At 42.4% G+C, this 26177-nt stretch overlaps 1 protein-coding gene across 1 annotated transcript in view; it reads left to right on the top strand.

Annotated features, from left to right (window-relative positions):
- Positions 1 to 25024, top strand: part of gpr179 (G protein-coupled receptor 179) — a 98340-nt gene extending 73316 nt beyond the window's left edge. Inside the window, exons 3-11 of the mRNA XM_051918987.1 lie at positions 1001 to 1106; positions 1219 to 1451; positions 8845 to 8913; positions 12937 to 13046; positions 13617 to 13855; positions 16473 to 16611; positions 17256 to 17361; positions 18404 to 18550; positions 22442 to 25024. Of these exons, the coding sequence (XP_051774947.1) occupies positions 1001 to 1106; positions 1219 to 1451; positions 8845 to 8913; positions 12937 to 13046; positions 13617 to 13855; positions 16473 to 16611; positions 17256 to 17361; positions 18404 to 18550; positions 22442 to 24727 (3435 nt within the window). The 3' untranslated portion in view covers positions 24728 to 25024. The remainder of the gene's footprint in view (positions 1 to 1000; positions 1107 to 1218; positions 1452 to 8844; positions 8914 to 12936; positions 13047 to 13616; positions 13856 to 16472; positions 16612 to 17255; positions 17362 to 18403; positions 18551 to 22441) is intronic.
- Positions 25025 to 26177: the final 1153 nt, after the last annotated feature.

Genomic DNA, 26177 nt, shown 5'->3' with positions numbered 1-26177 from the left:
CCTGCTGGGCTCACATGCGCCCTTCAGGGCGGCACGGTACTGTCTGCCTCACCTTGTGCCTTCTCACTGCAGTTTTAAGTCCGATTAGCAAGACTAAATACATCATAGACATTCATTAAAGATATTAGCGAGACTGTGGAAAGTCAGGGAGTATAATAAACGTGTCTGCAAACATTATATTGCCGACATACAGAGAGACAGCAACAGTCATGCGCCAATTGCACACATCAACCCTGTGAGTGAGGAGAGAGCGCAGTCTGAGGTGAGGTGAGGTTCATTGCTGCCGCACCTTGTGTTTCTCCCCAGTATTTGAACAGGAAATACGCCAATTCAGCGATTTTCACTATAAAAATGTTCAAAATTATTGGAATCATACAGAAAACAAATTTATAGCACAGACCAGTGGACACATTCATTTTATGTTATCATTATTAGTTTTTTTACCTTTCATGCTGACAGGTGAGGCTCTGCCTCCCCTGATCACACATCCCTGGTGTACACGCGGGTGTCTTTCTATCTGTTTCCTCTGTCATTACAATGTACAAATTAATTATTAAGCTTCAGTTACCTTGTGCTACTGAGCTCCTGAGAGGATGACAGCAGTTTTAGCTTTTCATTTCCTTTTAACGTCAAGTCTTTCATTCAAATTATTCTACTCTTTCACTGAACTCCAACACTTTAGTTTGGTGCGCAGACTGGAGGAATTGGGGGCGAGTGTTTTAGGAAGAAGCCCTGTGGGTGTAGCCTTTGCAGCGCTGGATTTGGCCCCCTTTCACTACATACTTTTCAACAGGTTGTCCCCAGACGTATATTCTCATTCGAGAATCACTTCACATCACAAGACAAATTAAACAAGCAGTTTTGTCGATTTCCTTTTCTTATATTTTACTGTCACCAGTCAGCCCTTCTTGTCTGTTCTGCATGAATGATTTTTTGGATCATTCTTATTAGTTATATGAGATTATGTTTTGTTAACAAACTGAATGTCTGTACTTTTCAGTGTGTCCCTTTGCGAGGGATGGGCTTCCGGCTGGGTCAGTACCGATGTGTGTGCCTACCAGGATTCTACAATGCCAGCTCCTCTTCAGTCAGAAACACAACTAAAGGTACGGCAGACATCTGAATGTTCAAGGCAGATCAATGAGATATGGACTTGATGCCGAAGAAGATTATTATAGTATATTAATGACCTTATCTTTCTTTTTCTTGTTTCTGCAGAGCAAGATGAAGAAGGCTTTACCAACAGAAGCAGTGCCGGAGTGGAGGAGGGGGGCGGCGTGTTATCCGAGTGTCTGCCCTGCCACCCAGGTTGTCCTCTCTGTCAGGATGGAGCCCCCTGTAATGTGCAGGAGGACTGGTACCTGCGGGTGACAATACTCGGAGTCCAGGCTTTCTGCATGCTCATAGTGTTTATCAGCATGATTGTAGCCTACCACTTTCGACAGAGCAAGGTAATCACAGCAAAGACTGAGCATACATAGCATGCCAGCTTCTTTACATTTTACAGTTCTTTTTCAAATTTTATTAAGCTTGTAAACCCAATGACAATAAGCAAAACGCAGTTCAGTCAAGAGTACAGTCAGAACAACATTCCAGGCATTATGTTTGGAATTAAATCATGTCCAGCACCCGTCCAACACCCATTTATGAGAGGGCTACCTGAACATAAGGAACGTTATGAGGTAGTGGCGGATGAACGAGCAAAGATCAGGTAAGCTTATTTTAGAGCATTATCAACAAATTCTGAAGACGCTTTGGACAATTCCTTGTAAGGAAATTTCAGTTTTTTCCTTGTTTTTGATAATATAAGATATCACTTTGCCATTGACTTATGGAGGATGATTAGGGTTCTTACACTTGAGAAATACGAGTATTAGTCAACATGAGGACAAAGTAGTGTGGGATATCACATTGCAGGATATTATCCAATCTAATGTTACTCCAAATAATACTAAAGTATTAAGAGTCACGTGAAATGGCTAATATTTTCTCCCAAATGACTACAGGACTATCTCAAAAGACATGACCTCGCAAAGTTGGTATTTGATGGCATTTTACGTGGTTTGGATCTTGTCCTTGATAGATTTTAGATCATTTTAATCGAGAGAGTTTAAGCTGAATTTCTCCAAGCTTATGATTTTTTGAGACATTTCTTGCAGTCATTTTGGGCACTGGAGAACATTCATCTAGTGTTTGTTTTTAGATTCAGACTGTTTTTCACAAAAGTTAAAAATCATTAATGTCTTTCTGCATCGCTATCATTGTATTTCTATGTATGTAGCTGATTCCTGTGGTCTTGGACTATTTGGAATTTCAAGTTGTGGCGTTTCACCTTCCCACTTTAGTGCATTCACATGAGTTTCTGGTCGGACTATTTGGAAAAATAAGATTGATTTGTAACTTGTTTTTTTTGTGGAAATAAAGAGCAAAATAAACGTTTTGAATACGTATCACTTCGTTCCAAATGCATTTCGACCAAAAAATAGTATTTTGGGCTGACCAGGTTATATGTTTTATTTTAAAGAATTGACAAAGGTGAAAGGTCAGCGTTACGTCACAACTCAGAAAATTCAGGTAGCTTTGTTCTGTCTGAAATGTCTGAGTTGTAATTCCGAGTTCGCCAAGCATTCATGTGGTATTTCCGACTTGAAAACTCCGATATACCGTCTGACTGTGGTCACAGGAGTGCAGCATGTTTAGTGGCTGCTTTTGCTTATGATTATCATACATATGGATAGCTGGGGGTGCACAATGTGTGACGTCAGTTGTGCAATGGCATTAAGTTTGTGTCGAGTTTATCCATATCCATATCCATCGAGTTACATCCATAAACTTGCAAAATCGCAAAATCCTCTCGCTAGTGTGTGCTTTGCTTCTCACTTCTGTCTTATCGTTAAAGAACTATTTTGATTATTCCTTGACTACGATTCTGGTTACTGTCAGGCCTTTATTAATAGATAGATTAGACTTTTCAGTATTCATTTTTGGCTCATTGTTCCAGCTATACTTCATCTTCTGGTCCTGTTCATGTAATATTCTGCCTCCTTTTACGGAGGCCTAATAATTCTTTGCACATACTGAAGGAGAATGTGTTTTGTGATTGGCAGAATTCCATTCCTTACGTGAGATTTTGATTGAGGGGTCGCATGCTCATTTTTGCCTTAGATCACCTGAAGGTGGGCATCTTGAGTGTTCATCGTGACTAGCTAGTATAGACTCAAGAGTAGTTATTGAGGGAAAAACACCAAAGTTGGGCAGGTTCCATCCATCCATCCATCCATTTTCCAACCCGCTGAATCCGAACACAGGGTCACGGGGGTCTGCTGGAGCCAATCCCAGCCAACACAGGGCACAAGGCAGGAACCAATCCCGGGCAGGGTGCCAACCCACCGCAGGACACACACAAACACACCCACACACCAAGCACACACTAGGGCCAATTTAGAATCGCCAATCCACCTAACCTGCATGTCTTTTGGACTGTGGGAGGAAACCGGAGCACCCGGAGGAAACCCACGCAGACACGGGGAGAACATGCAAACTCCTGGGCAGGTTCCTTTTAGCATAAATTGGGTACAAGATTTGTTCATTTTTATTTATGGTAAAATTTTTTGCTTGTCTTAGAAATACCATATATACTCGATTTTAAGTTCTCCCACGGATAAGTCGAGGCTTGATTTTACTGTATAATTTCCGGTATTTTATAATGTTGGTCATATAAGTTGAATGCGGAAAACTCACGCTATTGGTCCAAGAGATTACGATATGCTAATGCCCACCTGAGAAGGTAACCACAGAGCACATGGCCTTTTTTCTCTCTCTATTGTGCCTACGTGACCTCACGGTAATACGCAAACTATTCTGAAGTAACGTCTGCACTGTTTTTTGTATCTCACACCCTCATACACCTTTATCGTAAAAGCATCCCTTATCTACGATGGAGTGTTCGATCAGAACATAATATGAAGCTATTCCTTTAGGGGGTGGTAGCTCCCTAGTTGGAATAAGCTCGGTTGTAATTGTGGCGTTTTAAGTAACCGAAAACTATATAGATATGATATTAAAAGGCGATATCCCTTCCATAGTGATACGGTGGTAAAAATCATCCATCCATCCATCTATTTTCCAACCCGCTGAATCCTAGCACAGGGTAATGGGGGTCTGTTGGAGCCAATCCCAGCCAACACAGGGCACAAGGCAGGAACTAATCCCAGGCAGGGTGCCAACCCACCGCAGGACACACACAAAACACACCCACACACCAAGCACACACTAGGGACAATTTAGAATCGCCAATCCACCTAACCTGCATGTCTTTGGACTGTGGGAGGAAACCGGAGTGCCCGGAGGAAACCCACGCAGACATGGGGAGAACATACAAACTCCACGCTGGGAGGACCTGGGAAGCGAACCCAGGTCGGTAAAAATCACATAAGAGAAATAACTTAGCTTTCTTTAATGACGATTTACGCGGCATAACAGAAGAGGAAGCCATAGCAAGACAATACCAAGGTGGGATCTTGATCTATACAGTCTGCCATTTTTTGTCGCTGCGCTGAAAGGCTTTTCAGGATGGATGACGATATCACCCATCCGTACGTCGGCTAAAAAGTGTTTGGCTGCTGTCCAAGTCTTTTTATACTGTCTTCTCCATGTACAGGCCCTTACTTAGGTAAATAGTCCATTTCCAAACAAGGAAAGAAGATTTTGTGCTGACTGTTAATAAGAGGACAAAATAGTCTACACCTGTCTTTAGGCTGACTACACATTCCTCCAGCTGTCTTTGTCTATCTTGTCCTATGCTTGGCCTGGCACTTCTAAATGCTGAGAACCCCTGTCTGCTAACTTTGGCCTGGCCTGTACATGTGAGTGGATTTTGTACAGAGCACAGTGACATTAAACTTATATTCTTATTACAGAAGATGGTTTTAAATTAAAAGTCATTGAAGTGGCGAAAGAAATTGGTAACTGCACTGCTGCAACAAAATTTGATGAGTCTGAGAAACTGGTGTGAGATTGGAGGGAGCAAGAAGATGAAAAAAAATAATAATAATAAGTGTTGTATTTCTGAACGGAGCATATAAGTCGGGGTCTGATTTTATGATCGATTTATTCGGGTTTCAAGACTGGACTTGCGGTAATATTTTTGTTATCTTGACATTCTGTACTTTTTAGTTTCAGGTTCACTTTTTCATAATATGTTTATAGTACTAGGGTGTTGTACCGTGTTAGCCATTATGAATGTAGTGAGAAGTCAAACACAATGACACCTTCTATTGGCTAACTAAAAAGATTACAATATGTAAGCTGGCCTGAGTTGCCTCGAAAGCTTGCATGTTGTAATCTTTTTAGTTAGCCAATAAAAGGTGTCATTGTGTTTGACTTCTCAGCATATTCATAATATGTTTATAACATTTCTGATGGTTTCTTATTTCCACATCCCCCACAACGCTATCTTTGATTTTATTATAGACATGGTCATGTGTGCTGCTGTTTCTGTGGCAGGGCAATCCATTGCTAGGTGAAGGCTGCTGGAAGTCACACCAACAGACGTTATCACTGTGACAGTATCTTAGCTGCTGTTGCTATGAAAATAATCGCTCAAGATTCTGGATATCAAACAAACTATTCAAAGCAGTTCAGTGCATTCCTGGCCACCACCTTAGGCAAATGGGTTTCCTGTCGTGATTTTTGGTTAACATTTTTGCTCATATATGTTGGTGTTCTGACTTCCTGGCATTTTTAACTTTAGCCTTCTGCTAGTATTGATTTTGTCTTTGCCCATCTTCTGGTCCTGCTCTTTTTTATTCCTCTACTGTGTCTTTTCCGATATTACTTTCTTTGAAGAAGTTTCTAACTTGTACTTAGAAAAAAAACAGAAAATTAACTATTGCGTAACAGATGCATAGATCTTGTCTAAATATAGATCTCTGAAGATCTAGATACCTAATGGCTTCCATCATTTAAATATGCTGTGGTTTAAAGAATGCTGGAACACTTGATCACCATGCGCATCTCTGCCTTAAACTGTTTTCAGTGTTAGTCCCATACTAGGGTTGCCAGGCGTCCCTTATATACTGGACATGTCCCATATTTGATAATTTTGTCCCCTGTCCCGTACTGACCTTTCAGGGACACCCAAATGTCCCGTATTTAGTTCATTTTCAAATTTCGTAATAAAAATATATTTTTACTACCTTCTTATAGTACTTAGTTGATACTTCATAAGTAATTCTACTTTCTTTTCTCTGATTCTTTTGATGAAAATAACCCAAATGTAACAAGGACACGAGTGTCTGCTGCCTGTTTGTGACTTGTTCAGTTGCTATAGTTGGCGGAGGACAGCGACACCGTTTTACCGTTTTGCTCTCCAGCCGCACTGCTGTGCACTTCTGGATCAGCATTGCCACATACAGCGGCAACAAAGTGGGTTGTTACTACTTGCCACGGCCCACTTTTTTTCTAACTTAAAAACTAATCCATCCATCCATCCCAAGATGTCAAAACATAAGTGTAAATTTCGTGATGAATATTCCAGCGAATGGACATTTATCAAACAAGGCAGCAGCTGTTTTTAAGCAAACTGTGGTGTATGTAATTACACTTTCAGTAAATAATTTTCAAATGATTTTACTTTTGTTTTCCTCATAACCCATTAAAATCCTTGCTTTATGTTTTTAATTTATGTCTCTACTTTTATATAATATATTGTTCTGGGTGTGTAGGGGGCATGTATAAATTTATATATATATAGTAATACAGAGAGAGATTTTAAGAGTGTCCCGTATTTCTAATATTCTAATCTGGCAACCCTATCCCATACACATTCCAGAGTGTTAATAAATTGTCACTAGCAATGAGTGGCTTGCACACCAAAGCATGCAGAGAAGAGTAACCTTCTGATCATTTCCATAGTCTCAGAATACAAATACTTATAATTCAATACTTCATCCAATACTTATAATCCAAGTCAGGTAAAGCTACACCAACCTTGCTTTAGATCTTAGCAGAGTCATCTTTTTAATATATCACCAAATTAACTAAATTACAATTGCACCTAATCTTTATGAAAAAGTTTTGTTAATGAATTTAGGAATTTATATCAGTTACATGCTGATTAGGACATGTACGCAAAACTTTTGCTGTACGCATAACAATATTGACCCTTGCTTTGTTTTAGAATCACACCAAGAATGAGAGAGAGTAAGAGCTCGGCTGATGTCATTGGGAAGTGCTCTGGTGTGATTCCATGACAAAACACTTGGCATAGTCAGTAGGATTTGCTCTGTGGATGACTGGAGTGTAGAGGCGGTGCTGCGACAAAAGGTGGGGGCTGAGTGAGAGAGAGAGAGAGAGAGAGAGTGCAGCTGACGTCTCCAGGAAGCGCTCCATTTGAAGTGCTTACAGGCAGCCTCAGCACACCCAGGAATAGGAGTTGTTTTATTACTTCCGCTGCAGAGAAACTGCTTCTAAGGGCCTCTGCAACCCAGATGTCATGGGCTCACAGCTGGCCACTGACAGTTACCAGAGTGCAAAATGTGCAACCTGGGATAAACTGTGGTGTGACTCCATGACAGAACACTTAGCGTAGTCGGCAGGATTTGCACTGTGTGTAGAGGTGGTGCTGTGCAGAAAGGTGGGAGCTGAGAAAGTTTAGCTGGTGTCACCAGCAAGTTGCTCAATTGGCAGTTTCTGCACACCCAAGAATATCATTTCTTTTTTCGGTCTTCCTATAAGATTCTGCTTCTATGGGCCTTCGTAATCCAGATGTTGCATGCACACAGGTGGTCACTGGCAGTTACCACAGTGCAAAATGTGTAACCAGGGATGGATCATAGTGTGACTCCATGACAAAACACAAGATTTTTAATGTGGATGAACGAAGCGTAGAAACGGTGTTGTGCAGAAAGGTGGGAGCTGAGTTAGAGAGAGACCAGACAGCGCTGCATTTGAAATGCTTACAGGCCGTCTCTGTACACCTAAGAACAGGAGTTGTTTTATTGATTTTGCTGCAGAAAAAACGTCTTCTGAGGACCTTGGTAATCCAGATGCTGTGGGTTTACAGCTGGCCAGTGGCAGTTACCAAGTGTAGAATGTGTGACCAGAGATGGACTGTGGCGTGATTCCATGATAAAACACTTAGCGTAGTTGGCAGGAGTGTAGTGGTGGCGCTGTGCAGAAAGGTTGGGGCTGAGTGAGAGAAAGAGAGAGAGAGAGAAAGAGCTCAGCTGATGTCACCAGAAAGTGCTCCACATGCACCTACAGGCAGTCTCTGTGCACCCAAGAATAGGAGTTCTTCTTTGGTTCTTTCTGTATGAAACTGCTTCTGAGGGCATTTATAATGCTGACATCGCAAGTTTGTGGCTGGAGACCAGCAGTTACCACAATGCAAAATGTACGACCTGAGATGGATCGTGGTGTGATTCCATGAACACAATAAATTCAGAATGAGACATAAGAATTTTACAAAGCTATTCATTTTTAACAATATTAATTCTCCCAGTTATAGTTCGAATTAAGAGATGACATCTGTCTTCTTTGATACCTTCTTCTTTGATACTTCCCTGCATACTGCAGAAATTTAACTTGGAGAGATGATTAAGGTTTCTTGAAACTCCTAGACATTTAAATTGTTCTGAATGAAAAGTGATGTTCTGTTGTTTAGTTTGACATGCAAGAAAACTGACACTTTTATTCAAGTTTATTTTGAACTCGGAAAACCAAAGCAAATCTAATCACAGTAATATGAGGAGCGATGAAGAGTGTGAATCTGTCGCTTTCAAACACATCAAGCCCCTCAGCACAAGTACTAACTGGAATGTTTTCTCCATCTTATTCGTTTAGCGTATTCGGGCTTCTGGACTGGTGCTTTTGGAGACAATTTTGTTTGGATCACTGCTGCTATATTTTCCGGTAAGTGATGATTTTTCCCAATATTTTTCATTGCATTCATAAAGTTTCCATTTTCACTGTCCCATCTGGCGTTGTGAGGGAGTCAGAACATCACACAGGAAACAAAACAAAATTGCTGTCAATCACACGACTGTTACACAATTTGCATTCTCCATTTGTTTGCATTTTCTTTACTTTATCAGTCAATTGCGTATGCATTTGTATGCAAAAAAGTGAGCACCCCTGAACCACAACATGGCAAGATACGGTATTAATACGACCTCTGCAGAGGACAAACTTGTTTTCTTGTTATCAGGTCAGTGAAGATACATACAGAATTTAAAATTAGTCTATAGCAGATGTTTAAAGAGATACACAAGAATGTATTTGAGAGGGGATTTAGAGTCCAGAGTTTAAAAGTATAAAGAGGCTCCTTTGACGTAAAGAAAAAGGTGCAGGTGTCCAAATTTCTGCTTGATTACTTGGATGTCCCAACTGCTAGACAGTTAACTCAGAAGTCCTTAATGCTGGCTGTTTACTCAGGTGTCCTAAATGGTGGCCGGTTACTCAGGTGTCCTAAATGCTGGCCGGTTACTCGGATGTCCAAATTGCTGGTCGTTTACTTGAATGTCCTGAGTGCTGGCGAATTACTTGGATGTTCCAATTGCTGGACAGTTAACTCTGGAGTCCTAAATACTGGCCATTTACTCAGATGTCCTAAATGCTGACCGTTTACTCAGGTGTTCTAAATGGTGGCCGGTTACTTGGATGTCCCAATTGCTGGTTGTTTACTCTAGTGTCTTAAATGCTGACTGTTTACTCGGGTGTCCTAAATGGTGGCTGGTTACTTAGGTGTCCTAAATGCTGGCCGGTTATTTGGTGTCCTTATTGTTGACCATTTACTTCGGTGTCCTAAATGCTGGCTCTTTACTCAGATGTCTTTAGTGTTGGCTATTTACTCGGATGTCCTGAGTGCTGGCTGATTACTTGGATGTTCCAATTGCAGGACAGTTAACTCGGGTGTCCTAAATGCTGGCTGTGTACTAAGGTGTCCTAAATGCTGTCCGGTTACTCAGGTGTCCTAAATGGTGGCCGGTTACTTGGATATCCCAATTGCTGGTTGTTTACTCAGGTGTCCTAAATGCTGGCCATTTACTCAGGCATCCTAAATGCTGGACGGTTACTCAGGTGTCCTAAACGCTGGCCAGTTATTTGGTGTCCTTATTGTTGACCATTTACTTCGGTGTCCTAAACGCTGGCTCTTTACCCAGATGTCCTTATTGTTGGCCATTTACTCAGATGTCTTTAGTGTTGGCTGTTTACTCGGATGTCCCAATTGCTGGCCGTTTACTCTAGTGTCTTAAACACTGGCTCTTAACTCAGATGTCCTTATTGTTGGCCGTTTACTTGGATGTCCTCAGTGCTGGCTGCTTACTCAGGTGTCCTACATGCTGGCCAGTTATTTGGGGTCCTTTTTGTTGGAAGTTTACTTTGGTGTCCTAAATGATGGCTGTTTACTCAGATGTCCTACTTATTGGACGGTTCCTCAGCATTGGCACACATGGGTAACAATTTGACTTGCTTGCAATCCAAGTTCCTGTTTTTATATATTGATTAATTCACAGTTCAGCATTGTGAGTTTTGAACATTTATTCTTCATATGTTATATTTCTATGCCTATGCACTGACGGAGCTTATTGCTGTTTTGGACAACATCTGGTGGGGTAGTGCCCCATTGGTCCTTAATGGAGAAATGCCACAGAATATATCATTTAACCTTATAACCTGACAAACTCAAGCAGAGTCCTGAATGAACCCTTTTTTCCTCCATCTTCTTATTTTTTAAGAACTGATTTAGTGTTATTAAAGTGACTCGGGCTCACCGTTTCATTTGAATGCTCCATTCCGCCTTCCAGCCCTGCTTTACAGCGTCTGTCAGATGCTCAGCAGGTTCCTTTGAACTGGACTCTGTGGTATTTGAACTAAAGGCGAGCTGAGTAACAGACGTCTCCCAGTCACCTGTTCAGATTAAAAGAAATGTGACATTTCCACAGGACATTTCAAGGGGTGTGGGGAGGGGTACAGGGTGTGAGTCAGGAAACTCATTTCCTTTCTTTAGATCTTTGATCTTCTCTGTCACTTTTTTCAAAGTTGGGAATGAAAAATCACAAAACAGCAATATGGAGATAAAATAACGTCCTTTTTCAAGCGAAAGAACTTCAAGGTAGCATTTCAGTGTGCTCATCTATGCCAGAAACTCAATCGACGGCCATGAGATTAACACGTAGGAGCAATAAAAACACAAATGTACAGTAAATGTGACATTTTACAATGTGTAATACTAGTTCAGATTGGAAAATATCCAGCGCATTCAGAAAGTATTCCCAATCCTTCACTTTCTGCACACTTTTCATTTTAAATAGAGAAATTTGCCATTATTGTCCACTCAATAACCCATAATGACAAACAAGTTTTCTGAAAGATTTGCACATTTATTAAAAATCAAAAATTGAAATCTCTTCTTCATAGAAATATTCGGATCCTTAATTCAGTACTTTGCAGAATCCTCTTTGGCAGCAGTTACAGCTTCATTCCATTCTTCCTGGCCGATTTTCTCGAGCTCCATTAGACTGGATGTGAAGCGTCTCTAAACTGCCATCTTCAGCTCTCTCCACACATGTTCTGTGGGGTTTAAGTCTGGGCTTCGCCTCAAGGAAACTCAGAGACTTGTGCCGACATTACTCCAGCATTGTCTTGGCTGTATGCTTAAATCATTGTTGTGCTGAAAGGTGAGCCGTCCCTCCCAGTCTGAGGTGGCAGGCACTCTGATTTTCTTCAAGAACCTCTCTGTATTTGGCTGCATTTATCCGTCTTTCAATTCTGACAAGTCTCCCTGTCTTGATGCAGCCACAGCCATGTTTCACCATAGGGATGGTATTAGACAGGTAATGAGGAGTGCCTGGTCTCCATCAGATATAATGCTTGGAGTTCTGCCCCAAACAATTCAATTTTTGTCACATCAGACCAGAGGATCTTTTTTCTAATGCTCTTAGAGTTCTTTAAACTGTTCTATGCATCTTACTTAAGAGTGGATTATGTCTAGACACTCTACCATAAACATCTGATTGATGGAGTACTGCTGAGATGGTCGTAATTCCAACAGTCTTCTCCCATTTCAACAGAGGACTTCTGAAGCTCTGTTAGAGTGACCATTAGGTTCTTGGTCACCTCCATTCTTGCCTTGTCACTCAATGTGGGGGGATGCACAACTCTAGGAAGAGTCTCGGTGGCTCTGAAAATCTTCCACTTCATAAAAATTGAGGCCATTGTGCTCCTGGGCACACTCAAAGCTTTGCAAATGGTTTAGTCTTCTGCCCTGATTGATGCCTCACCACAATTTGATTGCTGAGGTCTACAGAGAGTTCCTTGGACTTCACGTCTTGGGTTTTGTCCTGACATGCCATGTAAATTATGGGACCTTCCACTCACTGGTCCACGTGTGCCTTTCTAAATGCTCCACAGGTGGGCTCCAGTCAAGTTCTAGACTCACCTCAAAGAGAATTAAAGCAAATGGGAGATTGGAGTGCCAGAGCAAAGCATCTGAATCCTTCTATGAATGGGAGATTTCAGCTTTTTGATTTGTAATCAATTTGCCAGCCTTTCTAAAAAAACAAGTTTGTCATTATAGGTTACTGAATGGAGACGGATGGGCAAAAATGTCAAATCGATCCATTTAAAATGAAATCTACAACACAATAAAGTGTGCAAAAAAGTAAGGGGGGGGTCTTAAAACACCCTCAATCCACTGTATATTGATTTACGACCAATGAAAAAGAAGCATTTGGATGTTGGGGAAAAAACAGATAAGCCGATGAAAACCATTAATGAAAATTCAATGCCAGCCAAACTCGTATTCATTTTTTGCCCACGTGGTTTTGGGTTATAATGAAATGTGTCATTTTCGGGCATCACAACTAATTGTGGATTTGTTTTCTTGCCTAGTTCCTCCACTTCACGGCCTTCTCTTTTGTCTCATTTATGTAGGTCTTCATCCTGTATTTCAAGCCCAGTATCTTCCGTTGCATTTTGCTGCGTTGGGTCAGACTCCTGGGATTTGCGATTGTCTATGGGACTGTCATGCTGAAAATGTACAGGTACTCGACCGCAGTGAAAAATGCAATCTTTACGTGCAGCTTGTTGCTTTCCCATGTTTTTCCAAGATTGGGTACAAAATGACATTGAATCAGTTGGTAACACTTCAGAACCGGCACTACCTATACTGTCACACTCCGTTGTGTACCAAGATGTTTGCAGTTCCTTGTGAACTTGATAGAATCTCCTCGTTTATATCTGTTATGGACTCTAAGTGGTGGAATTCATAGTCTGCCAATTGATCGATTAATTTCTTTGCTGTGCAAACAATGACAAATATCTAAAGACACACAAAGGTAATAAAAATTCACAGTGCAGCACTTGCCACTGTTCACTGCAGACGGCTGCTCCATCCATAGATTGTTTTCCTCCTGATGTGTGCAGTTTAGCAGGTCATCGGAACGCTAGGCTTGATAGAATAAGAATGTTATCCTAGTGCAGCCCAAGAACTTAAATATAAAAAAATTCTTTTGACTGCTGAAATCTCGAAGTCTGTCAAATTCCTTCTCACGTGTGGCTCTGTGTATCGTCATGTGTGTCCCGATGTTCTAATATGCAGTTTTAACTCGCAGGGTGCTGAAGGTGTTCCTGTCTCGTACCGCTCAGCGAGTGCCCTACATGACAAGCGGACGGGTCCTGAAGATGCTGGCGGTCATCGTGCTAACTGTCAGCTGGTTTCTGTCTGCGTGGACAGCCGGGGTTTTAGAAAACATGGACAGAGATGTCCCAATCCTTGTGACCTCGCAAACTCCGGAGGGGCTTCACTTTAGCATCTGTGACCTCGATCGCTGGGATTACATGATGGCCATCGGTAAGAGGTTCTCAGTTTCAGACATTACAGTTGTGCCATTCTTTCTTTTAGCATTTTACTGTGTCAAATTAGTGCTCTGGGTACGGCTTTAAACAGTGAGTTCATAACGAGTTTTGTTTCATCTGTTTGGAAGTTGAAGTGTAAAGACTTCAAAAGAGTATAATAATGAATAAAATGGATCAAAGTGGAAATTGAATCAGAGATGACCAGGATTTTAAAACCATTCGGGTTCAATAAGAAGTGCTGCTGCCTCTCAGAGCCCCATATTGGATACGACTCCCCCTGCCACATGTAGGGTCTCCCCAAAGACAGGCATGTTGAGGTAAAGGGGTCTGTGTGGGTGTCTGCATGAATGAACCCTGCAATGGGCTGGCACCCAGTCTGTGCCCAGTGATGCCAGGATAGCATCTGGGTTTGGGAATGTTATATTGTCTAATTACCATTTCCTAAAAAAAGTGTCATATTAATTTAGCCAAATTGCAAATAAACAATATACTATCTGAATGGAATAATCCGCCAAAAAATTGTAATAGTTTTTTAATCTGTCGCTTACCCCGTGTGGCTTGTAGTGATGTTTGAGGAAAATTTTGAATTTCATGTTTTCAATGAGTTTCCAAATGAGATTCTCGTGTTTTCAGTGGTTTATTTTGACTTTGGACGTGTATTGCAGCCATACCACATGCGCTTCAGAGCAGGTCATCCACCTGAAGCTAAGCCTGTTCGGGCCCACCAGTACTCGGATGGGAGACTATTTAGGAAAAGCTGGAAGAGGTGTTGGTGAGGCCAGCAGGGGGCGCTTACCCTCGTGGTCTGAGTGTGGATCCCAATACCACAATGCAGTGACACTGTGCTGTAAAAATAACACCGTCCTTCAGATCAGACGTACAACTGAGGTCCTGACTCTCTGTGGTCATAAAAGATCCCAGGGCATCCTTCGTAAAGAGCAGGGTGTATCCTGATGTGCTGGCTAAACTGCCTACCACGGCCTAATCCCCCCCTGTCTCTAACTGGCTAACTAACTCTCACCCCATCGCCACCTAACTGCTAATGTGCGGTGAACGTATTGCTGTAAAATTGGCTGCCGTCGCATCATCCAGGTAGTGGTGGTAGAAGTGGCTCCTGACTCACTATTTAGAAAGCCCACTGAGCAGTGAGAAAAGCGCTATATAAATGTAAAGAATTATTATTATTGTTTCAGCATAAGAGTTCACATTAAAAACACTGCATGGATAAATATGTGGCAAATCTTTTGTCACGCAGAAAATTCCGATGACTTTCAAGGGGACTGAATACTTTTGCATGCCAAGTCAAATTGGGGAGCATGCACTGGTACAGCGCGTTGCCGCACCCACTACATATCGAAACAGCTCGGGATCCCGGTTGGCAACCCCCCAGGCTGACACGCGGTCCAGTCCCACCCTCCAGAAATGACCCTCTATCTGCTGCAGCCAGGTGTTACGTGGGCGTCCCCTTGGCCTGGTCCAGCCACTCAGGTCCCCAACAATGAGGATCCTGTGAGTCGGATCACCCTCGGGGAATTGTGCCACATGACCGTAGTGCCGTAACTGACGCTCCCTCACAATGTACTCTGCCACTGTATGTTAAAAAAGGTGACAGCGTCGAGTTTAAGAAATTGCATTCTGCCTGCCTTTGAGGTGGTTAAGTTTTAGTTTCAGGGCTCACAGCCCTTCACGGCTACGCCAGCAGATTTTTTTCTTTGAATAAACTTGGATTTGTGTAACATCCTGCATAACTAGGGGACTTCGCCCCCTGTTTGCTTTGCTCGCCAACCCCTTTCCCCCTCTGCCAGCAGCCGCTTCTCCGAAACCCCTCTTAAACGGTGATAACAATGGGAAACAAGTAACAGGTGTTTTTTTCACCTCCTCTTTGCTCGATCAGCTGCTGGCTTTCTGCTGCTGTGTGCCACGTGATTTGCATTTGGTGCGGAGCATCAAACGTTTAAAAGCCTGTGCAGCACCTGAGTATTCGATCTCTTTCCGCTGTTCCGTTATTTCCCCGAGTAATATTTTCAGTTTGTTTGCGCTAATGCAATCTTTACTCTCATTTTTGGAGACTTTCGAATTTTCCTACTTCCATTATCTCTTACCTGCTCTGCATGTGTATCACGGGACTGGCGTCTGAAGGCTATAAAGTATGACGTGACTTGTCAATCTTGCGGGAAGTGAAAGTGTCTCTCTCTGTCTCTCTTCAAAAGATCACGTCTCGTCCCCGGGATAAAGTCTCGTCTCGTTTTTTTTTTTTTATAATAGAGATGTCAACCCACCGTTAGTGATACTGGAAGTATCTGCCACCTTTTTGTTGATTTTAGATTGACAATATTAAGAGTTTGTGCTATAGAGTGTGAGGCAGGACAAAGAATATGGATTTCAAAAGTCCAACTTGATCCTCCTCATATGCATCACTACAGTCACAGTGACACTGGAAGTCACCTTGAAATTAGATAGACGTGTCTAAAAACTGGAACAGGGCGAGATGGATTTGGTGCCGTAGATGGCCATATTGGACAACATGGCAATGTAAATAATCAAATTGATTGTGTGTATCATCAGCATGTCGGACTCACCAGTGCTCTGTCTGTCTTTGTGTCTCTCACCAGCGGAGCTGTTGTTCCTGTGCTGGGGAAGCTCTCTGTGTTACTCTGTGCGCACCGTGCCCTCGGCCTTCCATGAGCCTCGCTACATGGGCATCGCCATCCACAACGAGATGCTCGTCTCTGCCACCTTCCATCTGCTCCGGTAAAAACACCCCAATCAATGCCACTCATCGGCTTTCTGTGGAAACAAATGTGATTTGCATGAGTACTGTGTACCTCCTTGTAATTATCAAGAGCACATCCACACCACAGCAGAAGAAGTAGTGCTTGCCACAAAGACAAATGCTAACAAAGACAGGCATGCCTTTAGAAATCTCATTTGTTTGTTTAAAAAAGAAGTAAATTCTTAGCAATCTTTTATACTGGCAAGCACCACGGACTTTCCAAATGGAACATTCTGATCTAGATTGTAATTAAAGAGCACCTTCATGCAAATTCACAATTCTAGAAAGGTGTGGAGAAGCCACGTGCATTTCTACTTTTTTCAGGGAGTGCATTTTGAGCTGTTCCTGTCGGGAACACACTCCCGTGATAGCGGGGCTCCTGGACTGCAAAAGCCTCAGCCAGGCAGCCACCCGCATTCTCTAAACACCTTCCTAAAATTTAGCTCTTGCAAACCGACATCTCATCAGTAAAGGCACCATTGATATCTGCTGCTCCTCAATTGCTCATCTTTTTCCCAGACCCAAATGAAGGAAGTGTGACCATTGTGTGAGCACGTTGCCACAAGGTTACATGTCATAAAGAACCTAGCAGATCTATGATTGGCCTGTTGTTCTCGCACAGATTCATCCTGCTGCCATCACTACACCCTGATTGGATGCTGCTGCTTTTCTTCACCCACACTCACGTCACGATATCTGTCACCCTTGGCCTGCTCTTCATCCCCAAGGTACAGCTATGTTTGCTCAAAAAGATAGGCTGACCTAGCACTGGAGTGTAATGTGTAATAGCGGCAGTGAGCATAATTCATGCTAGGATTGAGTGTGATGGGAAGGGAGACGATCAGCGGGTTAGCACTGGGAGTACTTGGTCCTAAACCTTGACCACCTTTAAGAGGAATCTGAATGAGATATTGGGACAGCTTAGCTATTAGCTAAAAAAATGGGCTTGATGGACTCAATGGTCTGCTCTCGTTGGTCAAATGTCTGATGTTTCTTATGTAGAAGCATGTGCACCGCTGAGGTGATTCTCTCTCTCGATGTCACCTTTGGAGTTGTGTGCATGCAGAGGCAACAACCCATCCAGCTTTGGGAAATAAGCATCCTAGAGCTTTGTGCAGAGCAGACGGGGAACGTCTACCAATGTATAAGAGCGGTAGAGAGTGATGTCACTGTCGAACCTACAAAAGTGGGTAAGGCTGACCCAATCCTGTGCATGAGTCCTCATTAAAACAGGCAGGAAACAACCAGCCTAGGGGGTCGTCTCAGACCCTGCACTTCAGAGGGTCTCCTAGACAGGACATCTCCGAAAACCACAAAGCACTGCTTAACCAGGCATGGAAGTGCACTGTCCTGAGCAGGAGAACATCTGAAGTTCAGTATGCAGAATTATCATTTTTAGGGCATCAAGAAGGTGTGTTTTTTTTTTTATCTTGTTTCCATAGTGAAATATCCAAACTTTCTAGAACTTTCTACGCTCAGTAACTTGCTGAAAAAGTTCTTTAAAACTTGCTAGAATGAAAAAAATCCAATATTTCAAGGTTGAGACATGTAGTACAGACATGCAGACAGAAACTGAGGGCTCTAATTAGTACTGAAAATGATTTTTCTTTAAAACAAACCTTTTAAATGTTTCTCCACTTTGTATGAGACAATACACGGTGGCAAGTGGCGGCCTGTGTAATGTCAGCCGCGTGCCGCGGTCTAGTCATGTACTTTTTGCCTGGATTCCTTCCATGACATTTTTTTAATGCCCTTCTGTGTGTGTTGCAGTTTCTGCACATGAGCTCTCCACTGCGGGAAGAGATTGCCACGGAAGTTTATGAGGATGAGCTGGATATGCGGCGCTCGGGGTCCTACCTGAACAGCAGCATTACATCGGCCTGGAGTGAGCACAGCCTCGATCCTGATGACATCCGGGTAATTCACAAATCCTTTACTGTATCAAAAGGGGCTTTCAGAGTCAGTCCTGGGGGCCCACTCTGGCTTTTTGTTCCAACCAAATTCACAATCAGTGACAACAAACTGACAACACTGATCTCATTTAATTAACTGGTATTTTTTTCTCTTTTCTTATTCTACATTAAAGAAAAGCACAGCGGCAAGAGATTTACATTTATTAGACATTTAGAAATATTTCTATTTTTGCTGTAGATTTAAATGCTTACCTCTCTTGTTGGTTTCATTCTATTTTGCTCTTTTCTCTGTGCAGTTTGCTCCTTTCGTTGTATTAAAAACGAGCAGAGCAGACACCCACTGAATCATGAGAGGCTGCAACTACTTCAGCGTCAGACCCTCCAGTTAGTAAATAATTAAACAATTAAAGCACCTGGAAAAATAGAATGAAAATCAAAATGAAAATATTGTTAAAAGAAAAAAAAAAATACATTATCCCCAAATAACTGCTTAGTGCATTTTAATATTTTTTTTTAACTAAACTTTCTAATTTCTATATTGTTTCCTAAACACAGAATCTGGGAAATAACAGTTGACTTAATTAGCCCAGGAGTCCAATTAAAAAACAGAAGCTGGTGGGAACAAAAACCTGCAGCCACAGTGGGACCCCAGGACCGAGTTTGAGAGCCCCTGGCCTGGCAGGTTTTCAACGTCTTTTAGCAAAAGCCATTAAAAAAAAAAGAAAAAGGACGTGCAGATCAAAAGATATTTCATTAGCTTTCCATTTTTAATTTTGCAGCTGGTGGATCTTATCTGACATGTCTCTGTCTTCTCCCGAATGTCAGCTTGACTGTGGACTTGGGGAGAAAACAGCTGAGGCACTTTACCACCCCCTGGGTATAAGCAGCACTCAGGTGGAGAGGGTGGGCAGTTTCAGGTACCTCGGTGTCCACGTCACAGAGGACCTGACCTGCACCAAGCACTTTGACACCTGGGTGGAGAAGGCACAACTTCGTCCCTACCACCTCAAGAGATTTTAGGCTGCCCTTCCAGACATGAAAGAATTTCTATAAATCCACTACAGTACTAGAGTGTTGTACCGTGTTAGCCATTGGCTAACTAGAAATATGCAAGCTTGCGGGGCAACTCAGGCCCCTTATTCAGTCGAGATGTAATGATTACAAGATGGACTCGTAACATCTTACCTGAAGAAGGGGTCTGAGTTGCCTTGAAAGCTTGCATATTGTAATCTTTCTCACTATAAATCCACTATCAGAAGTATCCTGACAGTAAGTATTCCCACCTGAATTTGGAAACGGCATAAAGCAGGAGTGGTGCGGGCAGCTGAACACATCACTAGGTGTGCACTCCCTAACCTGCAGGACGTCCTCACCAAGTGATGACAGACCTGAGCAACGAAAATGAGCAGAGGTGTCAGGCATCCCAACAACGGCCTCCGAGATACTGAGTGGGAGTTCTGTCCACAGTCCACCTGCATCCTAAATAAGGACATGATGCCCTACTGTTAGTTCTCCAATATTATTTCTTTTTCTATGCTTGTATAATATTGACATAATTCTCTCATTGTACATAGATACAGTTGCATGCAAAAGTATTCAATCCCCTTGAAAGTCATCTTAATTTTCTGCACAACAAAAAATGTGTCCATATCTTTATTCATTCACTGTTTTTATTGTGAGCTCATATGCTGTAATAATACATTTCCAAAGTCAAATTAAACTATTATAGATATTTAAGTGAAGAAGAAAAACTCCAAGTTTGTGTTTGCCTAAGTATTTAAACCTCTGTGACTTGGAAGCTCCAGGATTACACAAATGACAAATGAATTACAAACGACACAAAGGTGACAATAAGGTACAATTTGTGGGTCCTTTCTGTTCCTCTGGATATAAAAAGCCCCCTTTGTAAAGGTCATAGTCTTTGTTGGACATCACAGCAAAATGAAGATAAAAGAACATCTACAGATGTGAGAAACAAAGTCATTGAAATGCACAGGGCAGGAAATGGTTACACAAATATTGAAAAGTTTGAATGTCTTGCTGCGCACCGTTGGCTCCATCATCAGAAAGTGGAAGGTTCATCACAGAATCCAGTCTCTTACTAGGACAGGCCATCCCTCAAAACTAAACAACAGAGCAAGATGTCATCTGGTGACTGAAGTAACTAAAAATCCAACTGTCACTCTCAGAAGTCAGCAACTGGAGTGAAGGTGCAGGGGTCCACAATTTCAAGAGCTTTCCATAAAACAGGCCTCTATGGAAGGGCAGTAAGAAAGAAGCCATTCCTTAATAAGGTCCACAATAAAAACACGTATGGCATTTGCTACAAAGCATGAGAAAGACCCAGTTAAGATGTGGGAGAAGGTTTTATGGTCAGATGAGGCCAGAATCGGACTTCAAAGAAGTATATGTGGTGTAAAACTAACACAGCTCAGGCCTCAAGAAACACCAGACCTATGGAGAAATATGGTGGGGGCAACATCATGCTATGGGGACTGGGAATCTTGTCAGAGCTGAAGGGACAATGGAAGGACACAAATATGGCACAATATTGCATGAGAACTTGTTCCAGTCTGCTATGAACCTACACCTCAGGAGAAGATTCATCTTTCAATTTGACAAAGACCCTAAGCATGAGACCAAAGCAACACTGGAATGGCTCAGAAACAGAAAGGTGAATGTTTTGCAATGGCCAAGTCAAAGCCCCGATCTTAACCCTACTGAGAATCTGAAGCATTATTTGAAAACTGCTGTCCAGAGGTGCCATCCCACCCACCTAGAAGGTCTCTAGAAATTCTGTCAAGAAGAATGGTGAAGAATCACTCCTGAACAATGTGCAAAACTGGGACATGCTTATCCCAAAAGAATGAAGGCTGTTACTGCAGCAAAATATGTCCTCAACAAAGTATGAATGTGTAGGGCCTGAATACTTACACAAACACAAACTTTCTTCAGTTAAAAATCTACAGAAAAGGATTTATTTTGACTTTGGAAATGTATTGTTATAGCAAAAAGAGTTCACTTTAAAATACTGAATGGATGAATGTGTGTACAAATCTTTCGTCATGCAGAACATTATGAGGATTTTCAAGGGGACTGAATGCTTTTGCATGCCACTGTATTTATAATAGAGGAGAGTATTTACTATTTATAGTCTTTTTATATGCTTCTTCAGCAAGTACGCATTTCACTCTATAATGTACTGTGTGGGGTGGTGCAGTGGTAGAGCTGCTGCCTCGCAGTAAGGAGACCTGGGTTCGCTTCCCAGGTTCTCCCCGTGTCTGCGTGGGTTTCCTCCCACAGTCCAAAGACATGAAGGTTAGGTGCATCGGCGATCTTATATTGTCCCTAGTGTGTGTCCTGCGGTGGGATGGCGCCCTGCCCAGGGTTTGTTTCCTGCCTTGTGCCCTGTGTTGACTGGGATTGGCTCCAGCAGACCCCCGTGACCCTGTAGTTAGGATATAGCAGGTTGGATAATGGATGGATGGATGGATGACTGTACTGTGTGTATAGCAGTATGTGACAAAGACAATTTGATTTGACTTTGGTCACATGTACAAAGTGCAGTGAAATTCTTCCTCGCGAGAAGTTTAGTTTAACTGAGGGTTACAAACCGGCCCTTTATGAGTGCCAGCGTTCACATCACTGAGCACTACAGTTGGCTGGCGCTCTGTCCACAGCTGCTTCCTACCTTGTGTTCATGCTTCCCATGAATTCAAGGTGAGGTAAAGAGATTCCCACATCTCACACACAATCACACCAAAGCTTTATTGTAGATCCTAATGTGAAAACTAGGCCTCCTGTTATGTCATTATTGTGGAACAATGTCACTTTGTGCTGTTTAAGATATTTTAACACCCGCCAATCAACTTGTACTTCTTATGGACATTTCTAGGATGAGCTGAAGAAGTTGTACGCCCAGCTTGAAGTACACAAAACTAAGAAGATGACAGCCAACAACCCCCACTTGCAAAAGAAGCGCAGCTCACGCAGGGGACTCGGCCGCTCCATAATGAAACGCATTACTGAGATCCCGGAGTCCATGAGCCGCCAGTGCAGCCGTGATGACAAGGAAGGTTCCCAGAGCTCCCGAGGTTTAGGAGGGGCGAGTCACCCTGGAACATGCAAAAAGAAACACTTTGAGCCGGCGAGCTCAAGCATGAAGGTTAAAGAGGATTCCATCAAGCACAGGGTTTTCTCGCTCCGTAAGTCCCACAGTACCTATGACCATGTGCGGGACAGCAAGGAGGCTCATTCCCACCTGCATCGATCAGTAGAAAGCAAGGATTCATCTTTATTAGACTCACTCATGCGCAAGAAACTAGCAAGGAAGTCCTGTGAACACTCTGAGACGGATTCTATAGATGGCGCCCCGCTGGTATGTAAATCAGCCAGTGCCCACAATTTGACTGTGGACAAAAAGCCCTTGCATCACAGACCTGTCAAGCTTCAGAAATCACTGAGTGTAATCACAAGTAGCAAAGAAACGGCTCATCTCTTGTCAGGCAAGAGTTACAGTATGGAGGATAATTCAAAACGTCTTGGTGGAAGAGGCACAGAGAAGGAAAATGAAGATAAGCGAACCTCAGCTGAAGATGGGTCGACTGAAGCGGTGAAGTATAGTGAGCCAATTCCAAAAACTATGCATGCTCTTTTGAAAGAAGACTATGACAAGGCAGAAGTGTGCCCATGGGAGATCGAACCGCAGCCTTGTGAAAGCAAAGTACAAAAGCACGTCACATACGCCCCAATGAACTCTGATCATCCAAAAATGGGGAGATCATGGCAAATTGGGACATCGTGGGAGAGTGTGGCCGATAAGACCACTATTCACCATTACGAAGGACGGGAGCCAAAATCTCGAAGCAGTCTTAAAGTTACTGAAGATGCTGAGAAGAGAGCAAGTACCGGCGACAGGATGCAGAGAATAGAAAGGCCAGGGGAAAAGGAGATGAAGGAGAGTTTTCTACCAGCAGACCTTTACACTTGGGATTCGGATTCCCAAGACGAGCCAGAAAAGGAAAGAGCAAAGGTTCCTGTGTCTTCTAGTGCACCAGGATCACCTGTCACACTTGGAAAAAACAAGGAACCTAGAGGATTCCCAAGGAGTTTTGGCCTGTCGATGAAAGGATTGAGGGGGTCTGGCAAAGCAAAGGAGTTTGATGCAAAACAAAAAGTGAGAAAGGGCATGGTAAAGCGAAAAGAGAAGAAAGAAGAGATGGCCAAAGGATCCGTTCAACAGAAAGACAGAGAAGTTACCCAACTTAATGAAACACGCAAGAATGAGGGGAACAACAACATATCTGAAAGGAATCAGCACAAAACCGATGTCTGTCCCTGGGAGATGGAAGAATTCCATGGGGTAGCGGACGCAAGTGCCATTGTAGAGCAGTGTGTGTTGGACTCCAGTAAAAACTCTGAGAGGGGAAATGATCAGAAACCTACTACCGACGTAGGGGGTACATCTGGGGAGCATAAGAGCAAGTGCCTGGACAGTTCTCCAGTAGAAGTAGCAGTAGAAACAGTATTACCACCGGAAATATCAATGGAACCGATTCACAAAACATTCACGACAAAAGGGATTGACCTGGCTGAAGTATGTCCATGGGAAGCAGAATGCTTACCGGCACTTGGTGAAAAAGATAGCCAGGCTTTACCTATAAAAGAATCCACAAGCAGTAAAAATCAACATAGTAACACAATAGTAGGATCTCCTCTAAGTCCACCGGCGGATATTTCCCCTCACAAAGCAGAGGGGACAGGTGGCAGCACCACATTTACACACAGCAGTAAAGATCCGACACTAGCATCCCATCTCGATTCCTGTCTGACTAACACGGAAGAACCAAAAGCAGGTTCTGCACAGGAAGCTGACTGGAAGAAGCCCAAGGAGTCCGATCCAGCCTTGCTCAAACGGGAAGAAATTTGTCCTTGGGAAATGGATGAGCTCAAACCAGCAAGTGGACAAAAAGCCACCCTTTCTGAAATCCTGCCCTGGGAAACTCAGGCACCACTTGGAATGACACAAGGAATTGTTAAAAATCGAACAGACATCTGCCCTTGGGAGGATGAGGAGGCAGCAAACGCAGAACACACGGACTGTAAAGAGGCTGGGAAAGCAAATGCTCCCAGTTCCTTGTTGGAAAAGAAGGCAGATGTCTGTCCTTGGGATTATGAATAATTCCCATCACTTCACAGATAGGAGGAAAATCATCCCCAGTGAACTATCACATAAAATTCATACATTTACTAAGAACAGAGGCCACCAGACCTGGCAGGAATCAGTCAACCTGAGGATTGCTGCGGAGATCTCCTTGGACTGGAACTTCTGATCAGCTTTGTAAATTACACTTCTAAAACACCAAAAAATAATTTAACATACCACACACTCTTAAGGATCAGGAAGTAAAGATACGCTGAAAATTCTCCCAGCATTACTCAGTCATAATATGAAAATAAATGCGTAAAGCCTGCAAAACGGAAAAGAACAATCAGGTGACATTACTCCGGTATACATATATGCAGAAGTCCTGTCTGTGTGCAGGGTTTACCTTTAGTCGAGAACTGCAGGAAGAAGCACTTCCATGTAAATGTTACCACAAATCTGTCACATGAAGAACATAACCACCAAGTCATTCTACATGAGCAATTAAATCATAACAGGAGGAAAAAGGACTAGGCATTTGCAGGTTTGCTGACATAAAGATGTTGGTTATCCGTGCATAAGAAGGTAGGTGTTCTTAAAACTTCAAAGGATATGTGTGGCATTTTTCAAACCAAAGTCATTTCTTCACACTCATTGTATTTATTAATTTGCTACATAAAATTGCGTTCTAAAGTGGACCTATTTTTCCTAAATTTTATAAGCACCTTGTCTGTTCTTGCAGCTTACAATGGGGCCAAAAGGGTACCAGGGTCCAAACTTGAAAAAAAGTCTTAAAACGTACTAAATGCATCCATTTTACTTTTTGTTTTTTTTTTTTATAACTTTTACTAAATTTATTTAAAGAATGTAACATTCCATACAATCAATTTAAACTTAACAAAGCTAAATTCAATTCAACCCCCACCCATGAGAAAGAGAGAAAGGTCAACTGCCAGAGTAAAAGTTTTGAGAGGGTTTAAGGAGCCCCAATATGAGTGCTTATTCTAAAATATTATTGATCAGATCTTGCCAGGTTTTAAAAAGTTTTTGTTCAGATCCTCTAAGTGAGAATTTGATTTTTTCCCATTTCAAATAATATATAACATCAGTTAACCACTGACTGAGGTGGGTTAGGATGCTTTCAGTTGAGTAAGATAAGTCTACATGCCAATAGTGAAGTAAAGGCAATTCCAGTTTGTTTGTCCTTCTCCACTTTAAGTCCATCTGGGAGCCCACCAAACAGAGTTATTAACTCTTTCAGGGCTGATGTCGACTTTTGTCGAAATTCAGGGGTAGAGGACGGTAATCGGCTGTGAAATGTGACAAAGCTTGCCTTTATGTTTTAGTTCAACTCTCTTTGCTATTAGGAAAGTTAAGGAGCTTTGCTGATTTCACCTCGATTCCCTGCGCATGCATGAGTAGTGAAGAGCAAAACAACCTCTAAAATGGCATCAACATCTGGTGAGAGACTAAAGCAAACGTGCAA

The sequence above is a fragment of the Erpetoichthys calabaricus genome, chromosome 14 (genome assembly GCF_900747795.2).
Source record: "Erpetoichthys calabaricus chromosome 14, fErpCal1.3, whole genome shotgun sequence".
NCBI lineage: Eukaryota > Metazoa > Chordata > Cladistia > Polypteriformes > Polypteridae > Erpetoichthys > Erpetoichthys calabaricus.
Note: the sequence above shows the minus strand (reverse complement) of the source record. Positions and strands in the feature narration are given on the sequence as shown.